The sequence below is a fragment of the Leptonychotes weddellii genome, chromosome 13 (genome assembly GCF_054177405.1).
Source record: "Leptonychotes weddellii isolate Sample4059 chromosome 13, ASM5417740v2, whole genome shotgun sequence".
Taxonomy (NCBI): Eukaryota; Metazoa; Chordata; class Mammalia; order Carnivora; family Phocidae; genus Leptonychotes; species Leptonychotes weddellii.
Window position 1 is genome coordinate 16260483 of NC_138381.1, and position 21486 is coordinate 16281968.

Genomic DNA, 21486 nt, shown 5'->3' on the forward strand with positions numbered 1-21486 from the left:
CTCCTGTCCTTGGGAACATGTGCCCCTGCTTGCCCGTTCCCCGTGTCCCATCACCGAGGTGCAGTTTATACAGACACACCAACAGTGAACATGTTACCTTTTCCTTCACTTCAGCCTAAACATTTCTTGTGGCTGTTTCATGTCCCGTACTTAGTGGCAGCCCCTGCTCACACTGGGACAGTAGCATCATCTTGGTTCTGTTATGACTTAACATTTATGTTGCATATTCTCAGCGTCATCCCTGAGTGGGAGTTAGCTTTGTCCTGTGAAACGACAGGAGACTTTCAGTTTTATGATTTTCTAAATGCCTAAGAAATTGTGTGGCGGTGGGTGCTTTTAAGATCCAGGACAAGAAGACGGAGACGGACAAAGGAGGGATAGGAGAAGGGGTTTGTGAGGAATACACGGGGAAGGAAGGCAAGGGTATACACTGACTTGGGCTGTTACTTCAAATCCGAATCGGTGCCTCCAATTTAAGCTTTGTTGTTGGGTTTCTTTATCTATTAAATGAGGAGAACCATTTCAATCGTTTGTTATCCCTGAACGGTTGTTGAGTATCCCAGAGCTTACCCAGGTGACCTGGGGTCTGAGGGAGCAGGAGGGAACCCGGGTGGTGGAAGCAGGCTGTGGGGCCGGGAGGGGGCCCCGGCTCGGGAGGGGTGAGACCCACATTCAATTTCAGCTCCACCATCTGCTAGGTGTGACTTTGGGCAGGTTCATTAACCTTGGAGAGTTTCAGTTTCTTTATCTGAAAAATGAGGTTTAAATGAAAGAAAAAATACGAGCAAAGTGTCCACCACGGTATCTGGTACATCAGAGGAGGTTACATTTCAAGAGTAAGTGCTAGTTCTTTCCTTCCTTCCTTTGAGTCTCTCTTATCTCAGTCAAGAGCAGAGAATAAAGAGAAGACATTTGAGTTGTAAAAACCACTGTGCTCGGTGAAGGTGTGTGTGTTGGGGGTGGGAGGAGGTTGACCCAGAAAATGGTGAAAAGTCCGGGCACTAGCGAAGACTGGATAAGATCCGAGGAATATTCTAAACTTAGCCCAAACATTATCAGCCTCACAGGAAATTAGGTTAACTGTTCTTTGTTCTGGGCTTTGCATGATGTTTGGTGACTCCGAGGAATCTATATAAAGATTAATACTTTCTCCTTTCCACACATGCTTCCTAACAGCCCCTCACAAATACTATATTGGATTCCGGTACGTCCATCCTTTAACAGAAGAAGCAATTGAAGAGATGGAGAGAGACGGGGTAGAGAGGGCTATTGCCTTCACGCAGTACCCACAATACAGCTGCTCCACGACAGGTAAGGCTTCCCCTTGACAGTGGGAGGGCGGGGACGCCGGGCCCTGGCCGCCATCGCCGGGGCACCTGAGTGCGGAAGCAAAGGATAAATCATTTTCCATTTGAATGGCAAATCCAGCCTGTCCGCTTCTTTAAACACGAGAGTGCAGGCCTGTCCATTTGAAATCTCACGGTTCATCTGTCCCTTGAGTTATAGGCCAATCGGCTGAGAATTACAAACGGTGGGTGGAAGGCGGTCGCCCCTCGTGCTCAGTGCTTTAATGCAGTTGTGTAACGGCTCAGTGGTGAACGTTAAGCCACTTTTTATGTTTGCATACTAAACCCTATTTTTATGGCAACCCTCATATTCTCAGTAACATAGCAAAGGTGATTGCAGTTTCCATTTTGAAAGCAGAGGTGCCCAGGTAGTACGAGAAATACTGGTATGTTTTGTGCTACACTTTATTTATGGGTTGGTTTACTGGGTAAACCAAAGCCCAGCTTGAGGTTCTCTTTGTAAACTTCTCTCAGTGTTCTAGATTTGGGAAAATATTACTGCGTGTTGTTTCCTATATATTTAACTGGAGCAGGAGAATAATCAATTTTGCCCTTCTCTGTAGCATTGGTAATAGGTAAAGCTTCTACTCACACATATATTTGTTTGCATTCTATTTCAAGGATTGGGCTCAGCACATTTTGACTCCCAAATTGCTTGTGGATGTTAGTGCATATTGTTTCTATAATTATAAAGAGAAACAAAAGGCTGTCAGAGGACATGTTCAAAGCCTGTTGTGTGCCTCAAATGTTTGTTCAGAGCCCCTGTGAAAATGCCTGAGTTCTCAGACACCCTCAAGAGTTTGAGTTTTGACTTCTTTTGGAAATGTACTTCTACAACTCAAAATGTCTGCTAATGTGTTATTGGAGAAGGAATAAGATTTTATAAATTTCTAAGCATACCTTTGCCTTGCTTTAAAAAATATACCTCAAACGTAGGTGTGCCTGGGTGGCTCAGTCCGTTGAGCGTCCGACTCTTGATTTCAGCTCAGGTCATGATCTCAAGGTCGTGGGATCAAGCCCCGAGTCAGGCTCCATGCTCAGTGCAGAGTCTGCCTGTCCCTCTCCCTCTGCTCTTCCCCCTGCTTGTGCGCTCTCTCTCGCTCTCTCTCTTTCAAATAAATAAATAAAATGTTAAAAAATATATATATACCCCAACTGCAAATGTCTGCTCTCAAAATGAGACAAGTTAAGACGATGGTTATTTGTATGACAGAGGATTGACTGGGTTTCATTTCACAGCTGACTCTACCAGTGGGTCTCAGGTGTCAGTGTCTGTGGGGCTGTTCCCTGGTCCATCTCACGTGAAAGGGCAGGTGATCTTCACTCAGAGATTCAAAAGCCTTTGGAAAGCACTTCCATTCTTTGAGGCCACGAGAGTGTTGTTAACCTGTTGTATCATTTAGACACACGTTGTTGGAGCAGAGCGGTATATCCTGTGTATCAATCACATGCAATTGTTTTAGTTCTATTTTCCCCTTCATTACTACTTTGGATAGTTGATCAAATGTTTCTGAGTGACCCAGAAGAACTAATGTGGCTTCCAGAAGTCCTTTTGTGGCTTCAAAAATCCTAAAGATGATATTCGCCTGTACAGTGTGGCTTGCGGTATGAATATGCTGCTGACTCTGATTTCTGGAGAGATTGTTTTTGAACCTGCAGTGGACTCAATTTGGATTTATCTGACTCATTGTTTTCCGGAATGGAACTCCTTTATCTTTTTGAAAATTAAGTTTTAGGCTAAATGTACATTTGATTTAACTATGGGCTGTATCCCGGCTCGTATTTTAATCTGGAGACCTATCAGATTAACAGTCCTCATTGTTACAGAAACCAGTGCGTTGCTGTTGGGAAGCAGGGAAATGTTTTGGAACATTTGCCCTATGTTAAGATTGAGAAAGAGGCTCCGTGTTAGGATTAGTTGCACACGCCAGCTTCCCTCGGCCAGGAAGAAGTTCCATTGGGTTGGCACCATCTGTCTTCCTTCAGTCGTTGAATTTTCGTGATTTTGACCTCTTGGTTAAAAATACAAGTACTGGGCGCCTGGGTGGCTCAGTTTGTTAAGCAACTGCCTTCGGCTCGGGTCATGATCCTGGAGTCCTGGGATCGAGTCCCACATCGGGCTCCCGGCTCAGCGGGGAGCCTGCTTCTCCCTCTGACCCTCTCCCCTCTCATGCTGTTTCTCTGTCTCTCTCTCTTTCTCTCAAATAAATAAATAAAATCTTTAAAAAAAAAAAAATGCAAGTACTGTTAGATTACTCGTAAGGATTTGCTATCCATTTAACTTATTCTGGGGAATGATGACAATCTTGTAGAAGCAGATAATAATAGAGAACGCTCATGCAAATCTAAATAAGCTAGTCTTCTTATCAACAAGTCATTTAAAAAGATAGCTATAAAGCTTTTAGTGTAAGGTAGAAAATATGCATCTCATAATAATAAATAAAAATATGCCAAGTGCTCAGGATACAGAATTGCATATGTGCTAAAATTACAACTTTGTGAAACAAAACAGCTGTACAGGAAAATAATAGGAAAGAACTCGGCTAGAGTAACACCATCGCTGTATTAGCTGGATCATGGCCAGTTTCTTTTTTCCTTTCTTCCCCACCCCCTACATTTCCTGCTTGGGTTGATTACCTTCATAATGGGGGAAAAAATTAACATGCTTTCAGTTGTTAGACTTGGTTCCTGCAAATAGTGGCGGCTTATATTTCATAAATCCTCTACCATTGTCTTTCTCACTAGAAATGGCCTCACTTGTCTTTGAAAGGCCATTGCAATTGATTGCTTTTTAGTGATCTTCATTTGCAGGTTAGTTAAATCTGTCTGCATTTTAGAGCGTTGAAATGATTGTAATTAGACCAATTCAGTATAGAAGCGGTTACCTATTTCGAACTTACTGCCTTTACTAGTCTGTTTTTCATTTTCACTATCATCAACACACGTCTACTAAGTGGTCCCCTGTATTTTTCAGGCAGCAGCTTAAATGCCATTTACAGATACTATAACGAAGTGGGAAAGAAGCCTGGGATGAAGTGGAGCACCATTGACAGGTGGCCCACACACCCCCTCCTCATTCAGGTAAGCCAGCCACTGCCCACAGCCCCCCGTCAGCCCAGCTGCTGGGGTGGGTCAGGTTCTTGTCCCTGCCTAGTTTGTGGCGTCCTTCTGAGCCTTCCCATTCTCTTGCTTAAATTGTGTGCTGGGATTTAAAAAAAAAGGTATTAGAGACTCGACTTGTTATGACAAGAGAAAATAAATCTCATAATTAGAGGTTAGAGTCTTTCCTTTCTTCGGATTAACACTGTTAGTTACAAACTAGAGCAGAATTATGTTTTGAGTTTCGTGTTTCCCAATAACCAGGACATGAAAGATTATACAGAGTGTTTCCATTAATTTACATTTATATATTGAGTGACAGACAGATCCTGTATTTTCTAAATTCTTTAAAATGACAAAAGGCTGGGACGCCTGGGTGGCTCAGTCGGTTGAACGGCTGCCTTCGGCTCAGGTCATGATCCCAGGGTTCTGGGATCGAGTCCCACATCGGGCTCCTTGCTCAGCGGGGAGCTTGCTTGTCCCTCTGCCTGCCTCTCCCCCTGCTTGTGTTCTGTCTGTCTCTCTCTGACAAAAAATAAATAAAATCTTTAAAAAATAAATAAATAAAACGACAATAGGTTTTAAAATTTTTCAAGGTACTGAATCTACTTGTTCTGACATGAAACTAGATTTAACATTTCAGTTGAGAAAGTCATATTAGAAGAAATTTCAGATTTCTCCCATGCAATTGTATTTATAATATTTCCATGAACAGTTGCTTGGTTTTTGGAGAATCAGTTAAAACTACAAATCAAAAGCCAATAGCTTTGAATTGGTGTTACCGTAGACTTTTTTGCCATTTGTACATGAGAGGAGCATTGGTAATTGCCCTAAAATGTACAGATATAGTTTTGTTCTGTCAGAGGAGGTTTCTGCCTTTGAGTTAGTTTAGGTAGGGGACGTATGGAGTGATTTAGGTTTCATCCAGTTTATGTTTCACTCCGTGGACATTCTCTGCCAAAATACCCATTTAACATCTTTTTAAAAAGCCTGGAGTCACTTAAAATCTAACACCACTAGGTGGGGCTAGACATCGGTAAAAGCAGGCCCGCTCTTCCCCGCAGCAGGCCCTGTTCCTTAGGCACAGAGGTGATGTCAAGGGTTAACACTTAGGTGGAAAAACAGTTTTAAGTAAAAATGAAAAGGAGGTGCCTTTCCTTAGGGATAGGTGTAGTTCCACTCTGAGAGCCCCCCACCCTTTCGCTGTACTGCTGGGTCCAGTTAGCGTCGCGAAAGACCCAGTGTGCCCCTACTGGTTTGCTCTGGGCGGCCTGTGACTGGGAGCGAGGGGTTTCAGGTCAGCACTGACATGTGGTAGCAGAGAACGGAGGGATCTGCACAGCATCTGCCTGCCCTGATCCACTGAGTAATTAGATTTGCATTAAAATTCAGCCCTTTGAAAAGGGGGGAAGCAGAAAGATGGAAAGGTCTCTTAACTGAGGAAGTCTCCGTTCACAAAATGAAAGGGAATTTTAGAGGCATTTATCTGCCCTTCTCGATGGTGTGATTGAAGGCTCAGAGCCGCCTGGCTCTTTCATTCCGCAGAGAGATTGCACATCGAGGATACCGCAGACGAATTGGAGGTGATCTAAGTAGTCTTTTCCTTGCCCGCGGCTCCTCAGTGTGGACGGCGGCTTAGCGTCTGTTGCAAGCCGGAACAAATTGTGTTTCTGCTCGCTCTTTTGTGAGAGGAGAAAAGGAAAAATACTAAAGTTTTTTAGAAACAAAAATTTATAGACCGGTTTTATTCTTCATATCGTGGAGCTGACATGAGGAGATTGGATATCTAGCAGAAATTAAAAAAAAAAACAAGTCAAACCCTAATTGGAAACTAAAAATACAGTTAAAAACTAACACTGAAGAGAACGTCTCACTCTACATTTCTACTTGTTACAGGTAGTAATTACTGGAAACTGTCATTTCCTTACTGTCATCCCTAATATTGCTGTGTCACGAGCTGCCGGTAATTGGAGTAAACCTAGGCTCAGGCTCCTTGTAAGCTTCACAGTGGGTCTCCTTACCCAGGCTGCTGTGGGTCCAAACACGGCCCTTCCTGAGCATCCTTCTTTCCAAGCACTGCGAAGACCGCCAGAAAATATTGGTTTTGTTCATATCTAACGAAGATTTAGATATAACCACATTTACTCTGTATAAATTCTAAATTTTGAAAAGGAAAGTCTCTAGGCACCATCTTGTACCTTAGTGCATTTATTCACCAAATTTTGAGGGTTTGGAAAGATTAGTAATATCTCTGTGTTGATTAGGGAATTATTTGCTCCTCTTGTAGTATCAACCACCGATATACCAAAATACCAAATAGCAAATGTACGTGGTTCTGGTAGATCATCCTTTATGATTTTTCAAAAACCTTTCTATTTGGAAATAAGTTTAAACATGCAGAAAAGTTACAAGACTGAGAATAGTAGAGGAACTCAACTCTTTGCCTAGATTCACATATTATTAGCATTTATTCCACTCTATCATTTGCACACTCGTGTGTGTGTCTGTGTGTACATTTTTCTTCTGAACCTTTTGAGAGTAACTTATATCTATAAAACCACCCTGACACCTAAATAGCAGGGATCTTCTCCTCCATAACCATGATACAGTATTCAACTTCAGTAAATTTAACATCAATACTTAAATTCATCTAATCTACATTCATATTCCAATTCTGTCAATTGACCCATTAATGTCCTTTGTAGCATTTGCTTTCTGAGTTAAGTGACGAAGAATGATTAAAGTGGAAGATGAAAGAAAGCCTCTTCACATCGGGTATTTCAGCACCTATCGATGTAGATCGGAAAGAGCCAACTAGATGGAGGGAGTTAACTGGTCTGGTGGACAGAGCTTTGGAGGCGGAGGCGGGGCCTGCCTGGCAGCCCAGGTCCCGCAGATGTGACTGAATGGCCCCCACGTCGGCGGCCTCTTCCCCCTCTGTTAATTTAACGAGAGTTGTATAACCTCTCATCTGTTGTTATGAAGGTTGTTGTGAAGACTGACTCAGGGAGGATACTGGGCTCAGAAGGAGAAGGTCGTAAAAATAGAATAGTATTTTCTTATTCCTCTACTATTTGTGTCTAATGTATTTTAATGTGATAGGCCTGAAAGCCAAACTGAGGAAGATTTAGAAAGAGCCTGTAAGCTGTTTTCCTGCTAACCGAGCAAATGAGAGGTCTTAAAACAACTTCTCCTTCCCATCTGTGTCTTCTCTCCATCTGGAAGTGTGCCCTGTTCCTCCCGAGGGGAAGCAGATCCAGAGCGCTCATTTTCAGTGAGCCATTAGCGAGCTTTAGAAGTTTCCCATCAAATTCCCTAGGCCCCTGAAACCGTTATGAGCCATTTTCATGATGAACCAAAGCGAGAGGAGACTGTACTGTTTGCAATTTTTTAAAAAGAGAGTTCCAGTTTTTGAGGGTTGCCAGGAGATTTTTGTCCGAGCTCTCATTTTAAACATATTTTCTTTTCCTTCTGTTTCTTTTCTTCCCAGCCCTCCTTCTCATCCTCTTTTCTTGCTGTTCCCGCAGTGCTTTGCAGACCACATAGTGAAAGAACTGGACCATTTTCCACTTGAGAAGAGAAGTGAGGTGGTCATTCTGTTTTCTGCTCACTCACTGCCGATGTCTGTAAGTAAGAGCGTTTCGTTGGATGACCTAGTAGTAGAGGATTTCTGAATGTGCAAATGGGACCCATCTTCTAGAACATCCTGAGCCTGGTGCAAGGATGAGTTCTAACATCTCAGACTTACCGAGGTGCTCATTTAACTAGACTCATTTCTTGAAACCTAATAATAATTAATTCAAATTACAATATTGTGAATAAATATTGTCTTAATAAACCCCTTTGAAATGATAACTGGAAGGTGTATTCATGAATAGGAGTTTTCAGTACATGGGGCAGGTAAAGGAAGGCTGCTTTTGCCTGCCCTGTTGAAGGAGCTCACCTGATCTTTCGGTCAGTGTCCAGCGCTGAGGGCCTCCAGTCACACTGAGCCATCTCCCATCCTGTTCTTTTGTCAAGACTGGATAGTGGCTGTTTGAATTGATGACAGTTTTTAACCTGCTAGGACTAGAGCCCACATTTTAGCAAGTGAATATGGAGTGTATCAGGTTGTGATCTGGTTGCTCCTGAGTTTTTCACATTACACTTGGTGTTCGCTAAAATACCACCTCCGTACCCTAGTTCTTTGCACATTTGCAAACGAGAATGATCAAGCTAGTGTGCTGGTACAGAGATGTGCATGGAATGAGCCGTCAGTTTCATCAGCTCAGAACTATCATTGTGCCCCCAAACAGTGCTTTCGAAGCCAGAGAGGTGGAGAATTGTCTTTGGAGGTGTCATTAAGGGTTTAACTCCAGAGTTAATGGAGTTAACCTGAGTGTCTGGGGCCACTTTTCTAATCGGTCTTTACTGCCACCTGGTGGTCACTGGGGTCGAGCCCTTAAAGCTTTTCCACTCCTCCATCTCCACCCAGCAGGTGCCGGTTCAGCTGTAGGTGACTTGGGAGAGGAATTTCTCTCCCTGGAAGCCTGCCTATTTTATTTTAACAAGTTCATATTCTCTCTTCTGGTATCATGCAAATCCTCTTCACATGTCTATCCCGCTGCTCTGCCCTCATCCATTTCATAACCGTGCTAGGTGTGATGAGGCCATGTCTGAAAGGGAAGCTTTTGAAGCAGGAGAGGAGGAAACACCTTTTCCATGTGAACAGTTCCGGGTGCCGCTTGCCCTTCCCTTCACCATCCGCCGCACTGCCCTTTCTTTCCCTCAGGGACCGAGCATCCTGCTGCCAGCTTTCTTTGTCGCCCAGCGTCCTGTGTGGGACTGAGGAGGGCCATGAGGTCATGAGGATGAGGAAGGGGTAGGGAAGACGAGGGCTAGTCAAGGGAGAAGACTGTTCTAGCAGGCTTTTCTTTTCCCCTGCACTTGCTGCTAATGGCTTTTTCCTCCTTAGTGACTTTTTAAAGACTTACTATTTGGAAGTAATTATTCGGAAGTAATTGTAGACTTTAGACAAAGTTGCAAAAATAGTACAGAGGGTTCATATGCATACATATGTACATACATACACATACATATACATCCTTCCCGTAGCTTCTCCTCATGCTGACCTCTCCATAACCACAGCACAGTGACCCAAACCAGGAAGCTAGCAGTGGTGCCATGCTAGGAGCCAAAGGCCAGGCTCGATCGGATTTCACCACTTCGTCCACAGTTGTCCTTTTTTGTTCAGGGATCTGGTCCAACATCCCATGTCATGTTTCGTTGTCCCGTCTTCTCAGTTATGCCCCAGTCTGTGACAGCCCCCATGCTTTCCCTGTCTTTCATGACCTTGATATTTTTGAAGAATGATTTAGTGGAATGTCGGTTGTTTGGTAGCACGCTCTTGCACTTGGATCCGTCAGGTATTTTCCCATGATTCGATTGCGGCTCTGCAATACTGGGAAGAACACTCCAGAGTGATCTGTCCTTCTCAGTGCATGGTACATGATGACAAACGTCCTACCACTGGTGATGTGATCCCTGGCCATTTGTCTAAGGTGGTATCTGCTGGATTGTACATTGTAAAGTTACCGTTTTTCTCCTTGTGATTTTAAAATATCTTAGGTGAGATACTTTGAGACCATGAAAATGTTGTCTTGTTCCTCGACTTTTGCCCACCAATTTTAGCATCCTTCAGGAGATCTTGCCTGTAGCAGTTATTTCTGTGTTGTTCTAATGGCAACTTTCTGTTTCCCTCATTCATTCTATATTTAGGTTTCTAATGGTCTTTTAGTAATATCATAAAATGGTTTATCAGTATTTTATTTCAACAATATTTATTGAGCATTGTTCTATCCACTATATTCTAAGCACTGTTCCTCCACTGTCGTAGGATACGGGAATGAATGAAATAGACAGAAGTCTTTGCCCCCAGAGAGGGGGGGTGGGGGACAAATAATAACCATAGTACAGAAGAAAATAGTACAGTATGTTAGGAGATAATAAATGGTATGGGGAGCAATCATGCTGTGTAAGGGGTTAGGGAGACTGTACACAGCTAAACGTTAAAGCAGTAAAAATAAAATTCCCGTTGAACATTCTTAAGAGTATTATCACGCTGTTGTGTCAGGACCGGTCACCAGACGTTCGAGGTGCACACAGTGCTCGCCTCGCAGTCCATTGCTGTGGGGGACGTGGGGAGAGGAAAGGGATTAGAAGGCACAGGTGGTATTCTCGAGGAGTCTGGAGTCTGCACCCACGTGCTGCCTCTCCCCTCTCTTACTCCACTAGCACTTGCCCTTGTGTTGAGCGGGCCCCATGGATTCAGTAGGTCCGTACGCCATCCATACAACACTCTCAATTCCTCCTTCCCTATTTCAGATGGGGGAACAGAGAGACCCATCCTCCCTCATTGGACGTTGTCAGTCTCCCGTGAATAACATGGATGTAGAATTTGACATATTCCTAGGTACTTAGAGATGCGTGAGTGCGGTGTCCTTTGGCCCACGAGGAAATGGATCCAAGGAAGTTTGGCAGTTGAGCTCAGATTATAGCATCATTAGTGCAGAAGACAGAAGGGGAGACTCCGGTCCCCAGCTCACACCACCTCACTGCACAGCCTGAGGCTCTTAGAACCCTTCGCAGTGTTGGCGACTGAACACCCATGTGTCTCTGCTGCAGGTGGTCAACAGAGGGGACCCGTATCCTCAGGAGGTGGGTGCCACTGTGCAGAGAGTCATGGATAAGCTGGGTTACTCCAATCCCTACCGACTGGCTTGGCAGTCTAAGGTAGGTGGTTTCCACATGCTTGCGGGCAGTCAGCAATTCTGAGGACGTCTATTTTAGACTTACTTATAAAATGGTTAGGTTTGGCTCTTTCATGTACACAGAATGTCCTATAACCTGGTGGCTCACCATGAGCCGAAGGAACTCTGCAAGCAGGTGAAATGGAGGGGAAATCAAGTGACTAGCTGAATTTCATTGATTTAATGTATTATTTTTAGTTGTAATGACAGAAATTGTGATTTATTTATATTATGCCAACTTCAAGAAGGATTCAAGCCTAGTATAGAAATATCAAAACCCACTAACGCAGATGTAAAGCGTGGCCCTCACTCTTCCTGGGAGTGGTGGTGTGTGTGTGTGTCCGGGGCAGTGGGCCGTGGTGTGCCTTCCATCCTCCTTTCTCACAGGTTGGTCCGATGCCCTGGCTGGGCCCTCAAACAGATGAGACTATCAAAGGGCTTTGTGAGAGGGGGAGGAAGAACATTCTTTTGGTTCCAATAGCGTTTACCAGCGATCACATTGAAACGCTGTATGAACTGGACATCGAGTACTCTCAAGTCCTAGCTAATGAGGTAAGTGTGACTATTAATCCCATTCACAAATTGTGATCTGTTTTCAAAGGAAACTTTCTCTGCAACGATATAATTGTATCCTTCAAAAATACTGTTCAGTGGTTAGCAGAGGGGTGGTGGGAGGGGACGAGTGAAGTAGGTGGAGGAGTTCAGAGTACAACCTGTCTTGATGAGCACTAACATGCAGAACTGTTGAATCACTGTATTGTTTATCTGAAACGAATAGAACTCGGTGCCTTAACTTTGCTGGGATGTTTGTGACATTGTTCGCTGCGTCTGTGGGCAGGTTCCCTGGCCTCCTGATTCTGAATAATACCTAACCTGAGTTAGTCTGAACACATCAGGGTAACCCACAGCAGCCGTGGGAAAGCACTTCTGTGCCTCTGTGAGACCAGGTTCATAGGCGCGGCTACGAGCAGTGTCGTTTTGTCTCGTTGGAGTTACTGTGCGACCTGGAAGTGGTAAAAGTACGTTTTCTTAAGAAAAATTGTTCTTCTCACCAATTGGGAGGAAAAGAATTGTATTGTGCTGTCATTCCTTTCCTTGGCCTGGTGGGGCTTTTACACTGGTTCTTGGTGGATTTTGAGGCATAGAAGAGCATTGTCATTTAGAAGACCGTGGAACGAACACCGAAGCAGTGTGCGTTATAATTCCCTTGACCTCTTTCACACACTCACTTAATTAGCTGTTTGCCGGTGTTGTGATCAGTCTGATTATTGAAAGAACAAATACCACCCATAGTGTCTTGTGATGTAAGATGGATGTGAATTATCATTCACAGTGGAGAAAAACTTACTGTTCACCCATCTCACGCCTTCAGAGGGCCGACCTGAAACCTGAATCCAATTTATAACATTGTTTCTGTGGGAACTGTGGAAGCTCTGGGACCCACAAAACCCTTCCTCCTCTCATCTTCTGCCAGAACTGCTGATCCTGGTCCTCCCCAGGCGTGATTGATGGAGGCCTGGCCTCAAAGGATACTTCACCCTCTCTGGGACTGGGTGGCAGGTGCAGGGCAGGGTGAGAGTGGGTTGGGGACAGCTTTAGCCAGCACCCAGCCCCACAGGTTTTTGTTTATGCATGCTGGTCATCAATCAAATGTTGAGGAAGTTAGAGGGTGCGTAAATTACTTGTCAATAGTTCTGATACAGAATTTATGGCGAAGCTGTAATTGGCTAAAGTGAGGTGGCAGGGTTGTCTGTGGATTTCATGTAATGGTGCCTTCCATATCCCACCCTGACGTTGGCTAACTGTGAGCTTACTAAAAAGACTTTTACGTGCAAATATAGTTCATTCCAGTGTGTTTAGAAAATAAGCTTTTGCTTGTATTGAACAATAATTCACATTCATTAATATCACCAAACCGAGGTTATTCCTCAGTAATCAGCTGGATTATTAGTGACTAATAAATTAGCCCATAGAGAGAATTAAGAAAACCATCCAGCTACAGTTGATTTCATTGTTTTGATGGAAGAATATACTGTGTTTAAAATGACTTTCTTTAAAAAGTAGTTTGAATTTTTTCCTAAGATGAAATTATTGCTTTTTGATAATACAAATAATAAAGAGCTCAGACAGTTCAGAGAAGTATCACAGAGAGAGTAGAGCTCATTCAGAATCGTAACCCCACGGGCGCCTGGGTGGCTCAGTCGGTTGAGCGACTGCCTTCGGCTCAGGTCATGATCCCAGGGTCCTGGGATCGAGTCCCACATCGGGCTCCCTGCTCTGCAGGGAGCCTGCTTCTCCTTCTCCTGCTCCCCCTGCTTGTGTTCCCTCTCTCGCTGTGTCTCTCTCTCTGTCAAATAAATAAATAAAATCTTTAAAAAAAAAAAAAAAAAAAAGAATCGTACCCCTGAGAGGGGTGCCTGGGTGGCCCAGTCGGTTGGGTGTCTGACTCTTGATTTTGGCTCAGGTCCTGATCTCAGGGTTGTGAGATCGAGCCTCGAGTCTGGCTCTGCGCTGAGCGTGGAGCCTGCTTAGGATTCTCCCTCTCCCCCTCTGCCATTTTCCTCTCTGTCTCTTTAAAAAAAAGAATCTTACCCCAAGAGATAAGTTAATATTTTGATAAAAATTAGTCCCCTTTTTTCTCTAAATGTATGTGTACTTTAAGAAAAATTGTATGCTCCTACATGTTTATGAATAACATACCATTTTTGCATGGTATTTTACATATATATTTATACAAAACAGTAACCTTTTTTCCCCCCTTAGAAATATATTATGTACCTAAATCAATAAATGTAATCATCTATATAATTATTTTATTTATTTATTTAAGATTTTATTTTTTTGACAGAGAGAGACACAGCGAGAGAGGGAACACAAGCAGGGTGAGTGGGAGAGGGAGAAGCAGGCTTCCCGCCCAGCAGGGAGCCCGATGCGGGGCTCCATCCCAGGACCCTGGGGTCATGACCTGAGCGGAAGGCAGACGCTTAATGACTGAGCCACCCAGGCGCCCCTTTATAATTATTTTAAATGAATCCTTGATCAGTATATATTTAAGATGTTTCCAACATTTTACTTTCCTAAACTGCTCTGTAATAAACATAATTTTCTTTTCCATTTTCCAATTAATTAATTTCTTTTTTTTTTTTAAAGATTTTATTTTTTTATTTGCCAGAGAGAGAGGGAGAGAGAGAGGGAGAGAGAGGGAGAGTACAAGCAGGGGGAGTGGCAGGCAGAGGGAGAAGCAGGCTTCCCGCTGAGCAGGGAGCCCGATGTGGGACTCGATCCCAGGACCCTGAGATCATGACCTGAGCCGAAGGCAGACGCTTAACCATCTGAGCCACCCAGGCGCCCTCCAATTAATTTCTTAGGAAAAATTCCTACAAATGGAATTTATATGTTGGTAGATGCTTTACTGGATTGCCCTACAGAGGTATGTCCTTGGACTGTCCCATCCGTAGTCTTCAAGAACACTGCTGACATTGGTTGTCTTGCTGTCACTGACTTCTACATGGAGTCTTAGAGTATAGTCTCTTTTTTCCCTTTTTTTTTTTAAGATTTATTTATTTATTTAAGAGAGAGCACTTGCGAGCATGCTTGCGTTCATGTGAGGGGGGAGGGGCAGTGGGAGAGGGAGAGAGAGAATCTCAAGCAAACTCTCTGCTGAGCGTGGAGCCTGATACGGGGCTCGATCTCACGACCCTGAGATCGTGACCTGAGCCAAAATCAAGAGTCGGGCGCTTAACCAACTAAGTCACCCAAACACTCTGAATACAGTTCCTTTTCAGGTTGAGAACTGTGTGTTTGCTGAATCTCACCGTTTTTCCCATGCTGATTAAAGTTAACTTAAAAGATAAAGCAACCGAAAGCCATTGGCATTTTGGAAAGGGAAAGAGAAGATCTTGACTACCTGAGTGAACAATAATTAGATGTTTCTTAATTATTTGGGGGATAATCAACTGGGTATTTTGGGGGAGGGAAGCAAGGATAGTAAAACAGTCCTCAGGTTTTATTTTGGGTTTTTCTATGTAAGGATATATTTAAAAACCCCACTCTGCATTGGATCCAATCTAGGTTCAATATACATTAAATTAATCTACCTCTTTTGGCAGTTGGAATCAAAACAGGCATAAAGATTTATTTAATTAAAGCAACATTCTGCTTAGGTAGAGTCTGTAAAAGTGTGCATTAGAAAGGTAGAATAAAAAAAGAATAGGGGGTGCCTGGGTGGCTCAGTCGTTAAGCATCTGCCTTCGGCTCAGGTCATGATCCCAGGGTCCTGGGATCGAGCCCCGCATCGGGCTCCCTGCTTGGCGGGAAGCCTGCTTCTCCCTCTCCCACCCCTGCTGCTTGTGTTCCTTCTCTCTCTGTGTCTCTCTCTGTCAAATAAATAAATAAAAACTTAAAAAAAAAAAAGAATAATAAGCAGATTTGAGTTGAGAAGTCTGTCAAATACAGCCTCAAAAACGGTTTGGAAACTAAACACCTATGGGGAAGGTAATAGGGTGGGGAAAGGAATAGAAATTGAGAGCAGTTTTATGATAACAGAGGTGAAAATCTACATCTGTGTCTGGGCCCGGGACTGTTTGCATTTCTGAGCCATCTGGAAACACTTTGGAAGTCAGACTTTAAGTTGTGTATGTATCTAAGTCCGGTTATTTATTTATTTTTTTTGTAGCGGTTTCTTTAAAAAAAAACGAAAAATAAAACGTGTATGTGTTTTTCCTTCTTTTTCTCATTTGATTCAGTGTGGAGTTGAAAACATCAGAAGAGCAGAGTCTCTTAATGGAAATCCATTGTTCTCCAAGGTATCTATAGTGTTACAACCATTTTAGTAGAACATATCGGAGAGAAATCCTCTGAGAAACTCTTACAGAATATTGGTTTTCTCACATATTAGAACATTTTGAGTTCCAATTAATTACAAAAATAAAATCGAATTCCTTATACTCTTGCTCCTTCTTCCTTTAGATAGCCCCAATTTTCTTATTTCTACCCACCTATAACTGTGTCTAATTTAAGACCTGCCTTCCAGAGGCAGGGTTTAGCAGGTGGGGTAAGAGGATGTCCTCTAAAATCTCTATTTTAACTTTTCTCTAAGCCGAGGATCCTTAGGAAATGAAGGTATCAGAGAACCCAGTTCAAAGCAGTCATAATTCAGACGAAAAAAGCAACCCTCAGCCATAGTGATTATCGGAGCAGATGGGAGGGGGAGATGCGCGGGGAGAGAGCAGACGTTTTGCTTCTGAGGAATCTCTGCTTCTTGTCGCCCGTCTTCCAGGCCCTGGCCGATCTGGTGCTGTCACACATCCAGTCAAACGAGCTGTGCTCCAAGCAGTTGACTCTGAGTTGTCCGCTCTGTGTAAATCCTGTCTGCAGGGAGACCAAATCCTTCTTCATCAGCCAGCAGCTGTGATCCCCGCCAGAGGACCCCATGGGATTAGGCAAATGCCCAACCCCCAGATGCCCCTGTTGTGGAGGAGATGTATTTAGAGGTCAAGGAAGAAAGTTTCATTGGTATCCGTACAGCCTTTGGGCAAAAAGTGTGTGATTTCTTGAGGAACAGACTCTGAAATCCTCATTGGGGTTTTCTATTTTTATATACCAATACAGTAAGCATTTATAGTCCCCCTTTGTGGGTAAAGTTACCAGTTTGGAAGGTCCACTGGGCTATTTAAAAAATGAGTTTTAAAAATTTATCTTAATAGATGCACACATATTTTAAATATAGATTTTGGTTTTATTGCCCCAAAACCCTGCAAGGATATCGAGAGTCCCCTCTGTGGGCTGTCAGTGTGAATGAGCTCTGTTTACAGTCTTGTGCATGCAGTTAGTTGTCCTTGTTTTTTAAGGGAACGTAGTTGAGTAAAGGAAATATAATTTGAAAAGGAACCCTTACCTGACCTTTCCCTAAGCCCACGGGGCACGGAATGCCAGTGAGGCGGTGTGCTTGCCCACAGCGGCTGCTTTGGCCTGTGATGTCTTCATTAGTTGGTCACTTTGGTACTTCTGCGTGAACCTCACTTTCTTCACCCTAAAACCAAATCAAGTACAGATTCCAAAAGTGCTTTGCGATTCCCCAGGCACACAAGGCTAATAAACATGTAGAAATCCAGCATTTGTCGTTCATGCCTTGGTGAGGATCTGTGGTGCCACAAGAAAGGGGGCTCCCGCTGCTTCCTGTCTCCAAGGCCAGTGAGGCTGGAAGTGCTAACGATGGGCTTCATCTGTAAAGCTCGTCCCAGGACCTGGTGAACCTTTCCGTGGAGCATCTTCTTTATTTTGGTTGAATGTCTTCTTTCTGCCTATTTGTTTGAAGCATTATTTTATAAAGTCAACTATGTTTTGTAATCTTGAATTCTTTCTTAACTTACAATTTTTATTATAAAAATTATATAACCCTCCTATTGGAAATTTGAAAAATAGAGAAAAGAGAAATAACAACTCTAACATAACAGCTATTAATCATGTTATTATATCTTATGCCATTCCTTTCCTGTGGATATTTTTAATGCCATTGTAACCTTGAATATGTGAGTGAAAAGTTGTTCTAAAAATGTAGAAATAATGTAAGATCAGAATCCGATCTCCTATACGTGGATTTAAATGGATTAAAAAAAATCTCTGATGGATCCGTAATGAATTTGTAATGATTACCTTCTCTTTCCTCCAAGTTCTAAAACTTTGTTCTTCAAAAGAGCATGTCTTTGATGTTTTTGAAGCCAGTTTATAAACTGGAAGTATTAGAGGAGTCATAGATCTTCTATATTCGGGATTTACTATATTAATAAATATTATCACATCATTAAGGTTTTAACCACTTGATTCATGCTCTCTGTGAAATCAAAACTAATGCAAGTTAGTTAATAATCAAAATTATTATAGGAAAGAATTTACTTCGGAATACAATAAAAGAAATGTGCTGTTCATTTTAGTTAATAATTTTCCCACACTGATAACAGCTCTGAAATTTGAGTAATTTGTGCATTTTTTTTTTCCAAATTAGTTTTCCTGTTAGTAGATTGTGTTTCCAGAGAAGGGTACAAGGCATGGATAATTGGCTATTTCCATCAGCTTTGGGGGGATTAGCTTCAAGGTAGACGGGGTGACCGTCCCACAGTGAAGTGAATGCCCTGGGTTAGTGGGATGGCCCGGGAAGGCAGGATAGGCCTGCAGCCTTTCTCCCTACGGCACATCTGCTGAGGGCCTGCTTCACTTCGACTGTATTATGCACATGTTACAGAAAACTCTGATTCATGAGGCTTTTTTTTTTTTTTTTAAGATTTTATTTATTTGTCAGATAGAGGGAGAGGGGAGGGGAGCAGGAGAGGGAGAACAGGCTTCCCACTGAGCAGGGAGCCCGATGTGGGGCTCGATCTCAGGACCCCGGGATCATGACCTGAGCCGAAGGTAGATGCTTAACGACAGCCACCCACGTGCCCCCAATTCAGGAGTCTTGCTAGGATATCTGAAACCCCTCATTTGCTAAGGAAACCTTGGAATCAACAGTGACTGGGCTGTCTGGAAGAATATCCTTGATTGTGAGCAGGACCAGACCAGCCCTTGTAGTGAGAGGCCAAGGGGGTGTTACTGGGATCCCGGCTCATGGCATGTGTTGTCCTGAGAAGGGTTACCTGGGACTGTTGTTAACCAAAGATGGATAAGGGTCACACTCGAGGGGGGCACGTGGTAGGACAAAATCCACGACTGTTCTCGGAGCTGATAGTCTTTGAGTATGGTGATGCTCTTTGTCAACTTTGAAATCCATGTGGTTGCCCTGGTAATGACTTAGCCCGGGGGCTGCTGGTAGTGCCTGCTTAGGAACAGACCTGGCTTTAACGGATGGATCAACCCGGACAGGAGACTTGCTGTGACGAGGAGGCAGTTCGGCCTCCCAGGGTCCTTGGAAGGCCCAGCTCCCTGGATGGACAGCACAGAAGGAAGGAATGCTCCCAAAGAATCTGCATTCTGGAACTACTTACCTTTTTTAAATTCAAAGAAGTGTTTGCACTCGAAGAAGATTTAGTCCACTTGAGGAGCAGTGAAACTCCTTGTTAAAGGCCCTATAAATGTCTCTCAGTGACTCGTTGGTACTGACCACATAGGGAGCCCTCATGCCTTCCCGATAGTACCTCAGAGGACACATCCTTGCTCAGTAATCCCATGAACAGAACGTTACATTTCTCTAGGATTCCGTTAAATATTTCTGTATGACTGAAATTATTGAGACAGGGATGGCTCTAGATAGGAAGAGAAAGGGGATTTTTCCGCTCCAAGTTGCCCAAATTAAGCCTGTCAGAAGGGACATTAGATCCACAATCCTAAAGTCATTTTAGGTCCCGGAATAGGGAACCACATGGGTCGACAGTCCTAGAACTCTGCTGTGTTCAGTCCTCCATCCTGGGGGTGGGAGGGCATGGGGGGAAGGGGCCAGCTTGTATAGCTAGAGCCAGAGGGCAGCAGTTAAAGCTGGCCGCCAGAGCAAGAACTCATGTCTGTGTGTGCTCATGTGGGGATGCAGGTGCATTAAGTGGGGGGCCTCGGAACCCATCTTTAGTACCTTGTCTCTAAGCTCTTAACCTAGCCTGAGAAACTCCTTCTGCCAGAATCCTGAAGATGGCACAGGAACATGCTTCCCAACACTGAATGGAAATGGGAAACTGGTTGAGATGTCACAAGCCGGAAAAGAAAATTCTTAGCTGTCGCTGAAACTAGTGCCCTGAATTAAAATCATCCAGTTTCTCGGTCTCAATAGCAATATGGGGACTCCTCAGAGGAAGGTAAGAGCTAACCATTCCTTTTGTTGTTTCTAAAAATTATAAAATTAAAAACATGTCATCAAGGTCATGCCCCAGAAAGGCTTTGTAAATATTCTCAGGAGTTTTGTTCTAATTGCCTAATAGTTGAGATTCCTTTGTAACAAGTGCCTTCAGTAGCTTCCCAGTCCACGTGTGGCTTTTGGGGCCACATTTTACTTTATAGAAATGAGTGTCATAAGGTTTCAGAGTCCATACATCAAATGGATTGAATCAGAATCAAGAAACCTGCATTATGCTTGAATCGTTGCCAATTAAAATATTTAATCATGCTGTAATTGTGCCGAGTGCCAGAATTCCTGGTAAATTCAAATGGTGGTGCCTGAAAACTTTTGATTTTTGTTTTTTGGGTTTTTTTTTTTTTGCTAGATGTCTTCCAGCTGGACCATTGTGTGGTATGACTACTATCTGATCTTTGCCTAAACTGTGGTGCTATTTTCAAAACCCACTTACTTTGGAAAGGATAAAGTGTGCCGAGCTAGCGGAGTTGTGAGGACCGGTGGGTGCTCAAGAGAAATAAGGTGATGTCGTTAATACTTGCCGCGTGGCCCTACTATGACCAGCAGGAGTGCATGGTGCATTGCTCCCTGCGCGCTAGTTGAGTCTTCAGAGAGCTCTGAGGGCGTAGATGCCCCCTAGAGAACACATTCATAACCTCGGGTCCCAGGGGAGGAAGAAAGCCTTTTGCTCTTGCTGTGGGAATCCTAGCAAGCCTTTCTACAGGGAGAAGGATGTGGAAAACAAACGCAGCCGGTGATAATCAGTTTCTTATGATATACTTCGATAGTACTGTGGCTTAGTTGTTAGCTGAAATCATTAGCTTCCATTTTTAGTAGAACAAACTACCCGCTAAATTAGTCAACAGTAAGCCATTAAGATGGATGTTGGAATTAAAAACATTTTTTGGAAAGGGCGCCTGGGTGGCTCAGTTGGTTAAGTGACTGCCTTCGGCTCAGGTCATGATCCTAGAGTCCCGGGATCAAGTCCCGCATCGGGCTCCCTGCTCAGCAAGGAGTCTGCTTCTTCCTCTGGCCCTACCCCTTCTCATGCTCTCTGTCTCTCAAATAAATAAAATCTTAAAAAAAAATTTTTTTTTTTGGAAAAAAGCCTGGTTAGAGCCTTTGTTCTAAGCCCCTTGGGCAGGGATCGGGTCCTGTTTCTGGTTGCTTGAGAGCTGTCACTCCGACGTTCCGGGCACACACTCAGCCCGCCGCTCCTGGTGTGGGAACACGCAGGTCACCTTTTCTGCTTGCAGTCTCCCCTGTGGGTCAAAGCTTTACTTGCCTGACATGTTAAGAAACAATAGATTTTACCCTGAGAATTCATGAAGTAGTCCGTATTTTTACCTTTTCCTTAGGGTGGAAAAATATCTATCTATATATGTGTGTATATATATATTATCTACAGAATACAAGCTATCTATATACCTATCTATCTACA

General features: G+C 43.5%; 1 protein-coding gene across 1 annotated transcript in view; it reads left to right on the forward strand.

Annotated features, from left to right (window-relative positions):
- Positions 1-17869, forward strand: part of FECH (ferrochelatase) — a 34373-nt gene extending 16504 nt beyond the window's left edge. Inside the window, exons 5-11 of the mRNA XM_081801128.1 lie at positions 1177-1311; positions 4321-4427; positions 7973-8071; positions 11109-11216; positions 11621-11785; positions 15979-16038; positions 16512-17869. Of these exons, the coding sequence (XP_081657254.1) occupies positions 1177-1311; positions 4321-4427; positions 7973-8071; positions 11109-11216; positions 11621-11785; positions 15979-16038; positions 16512-16646 (809 nt within the window). The 3' untranslated portion in view covers positions 16647-17869. The remainder of the gene's footprint in view (positions 1-1176; positions 1312-4320; positions 4428-7972; positions 8072-11108; positions 11217-11620; positions 11786-15978; positions 16039-16511) is intronic.
- Positions 17870-21486: the final 3617 nt, after the last annotated feature.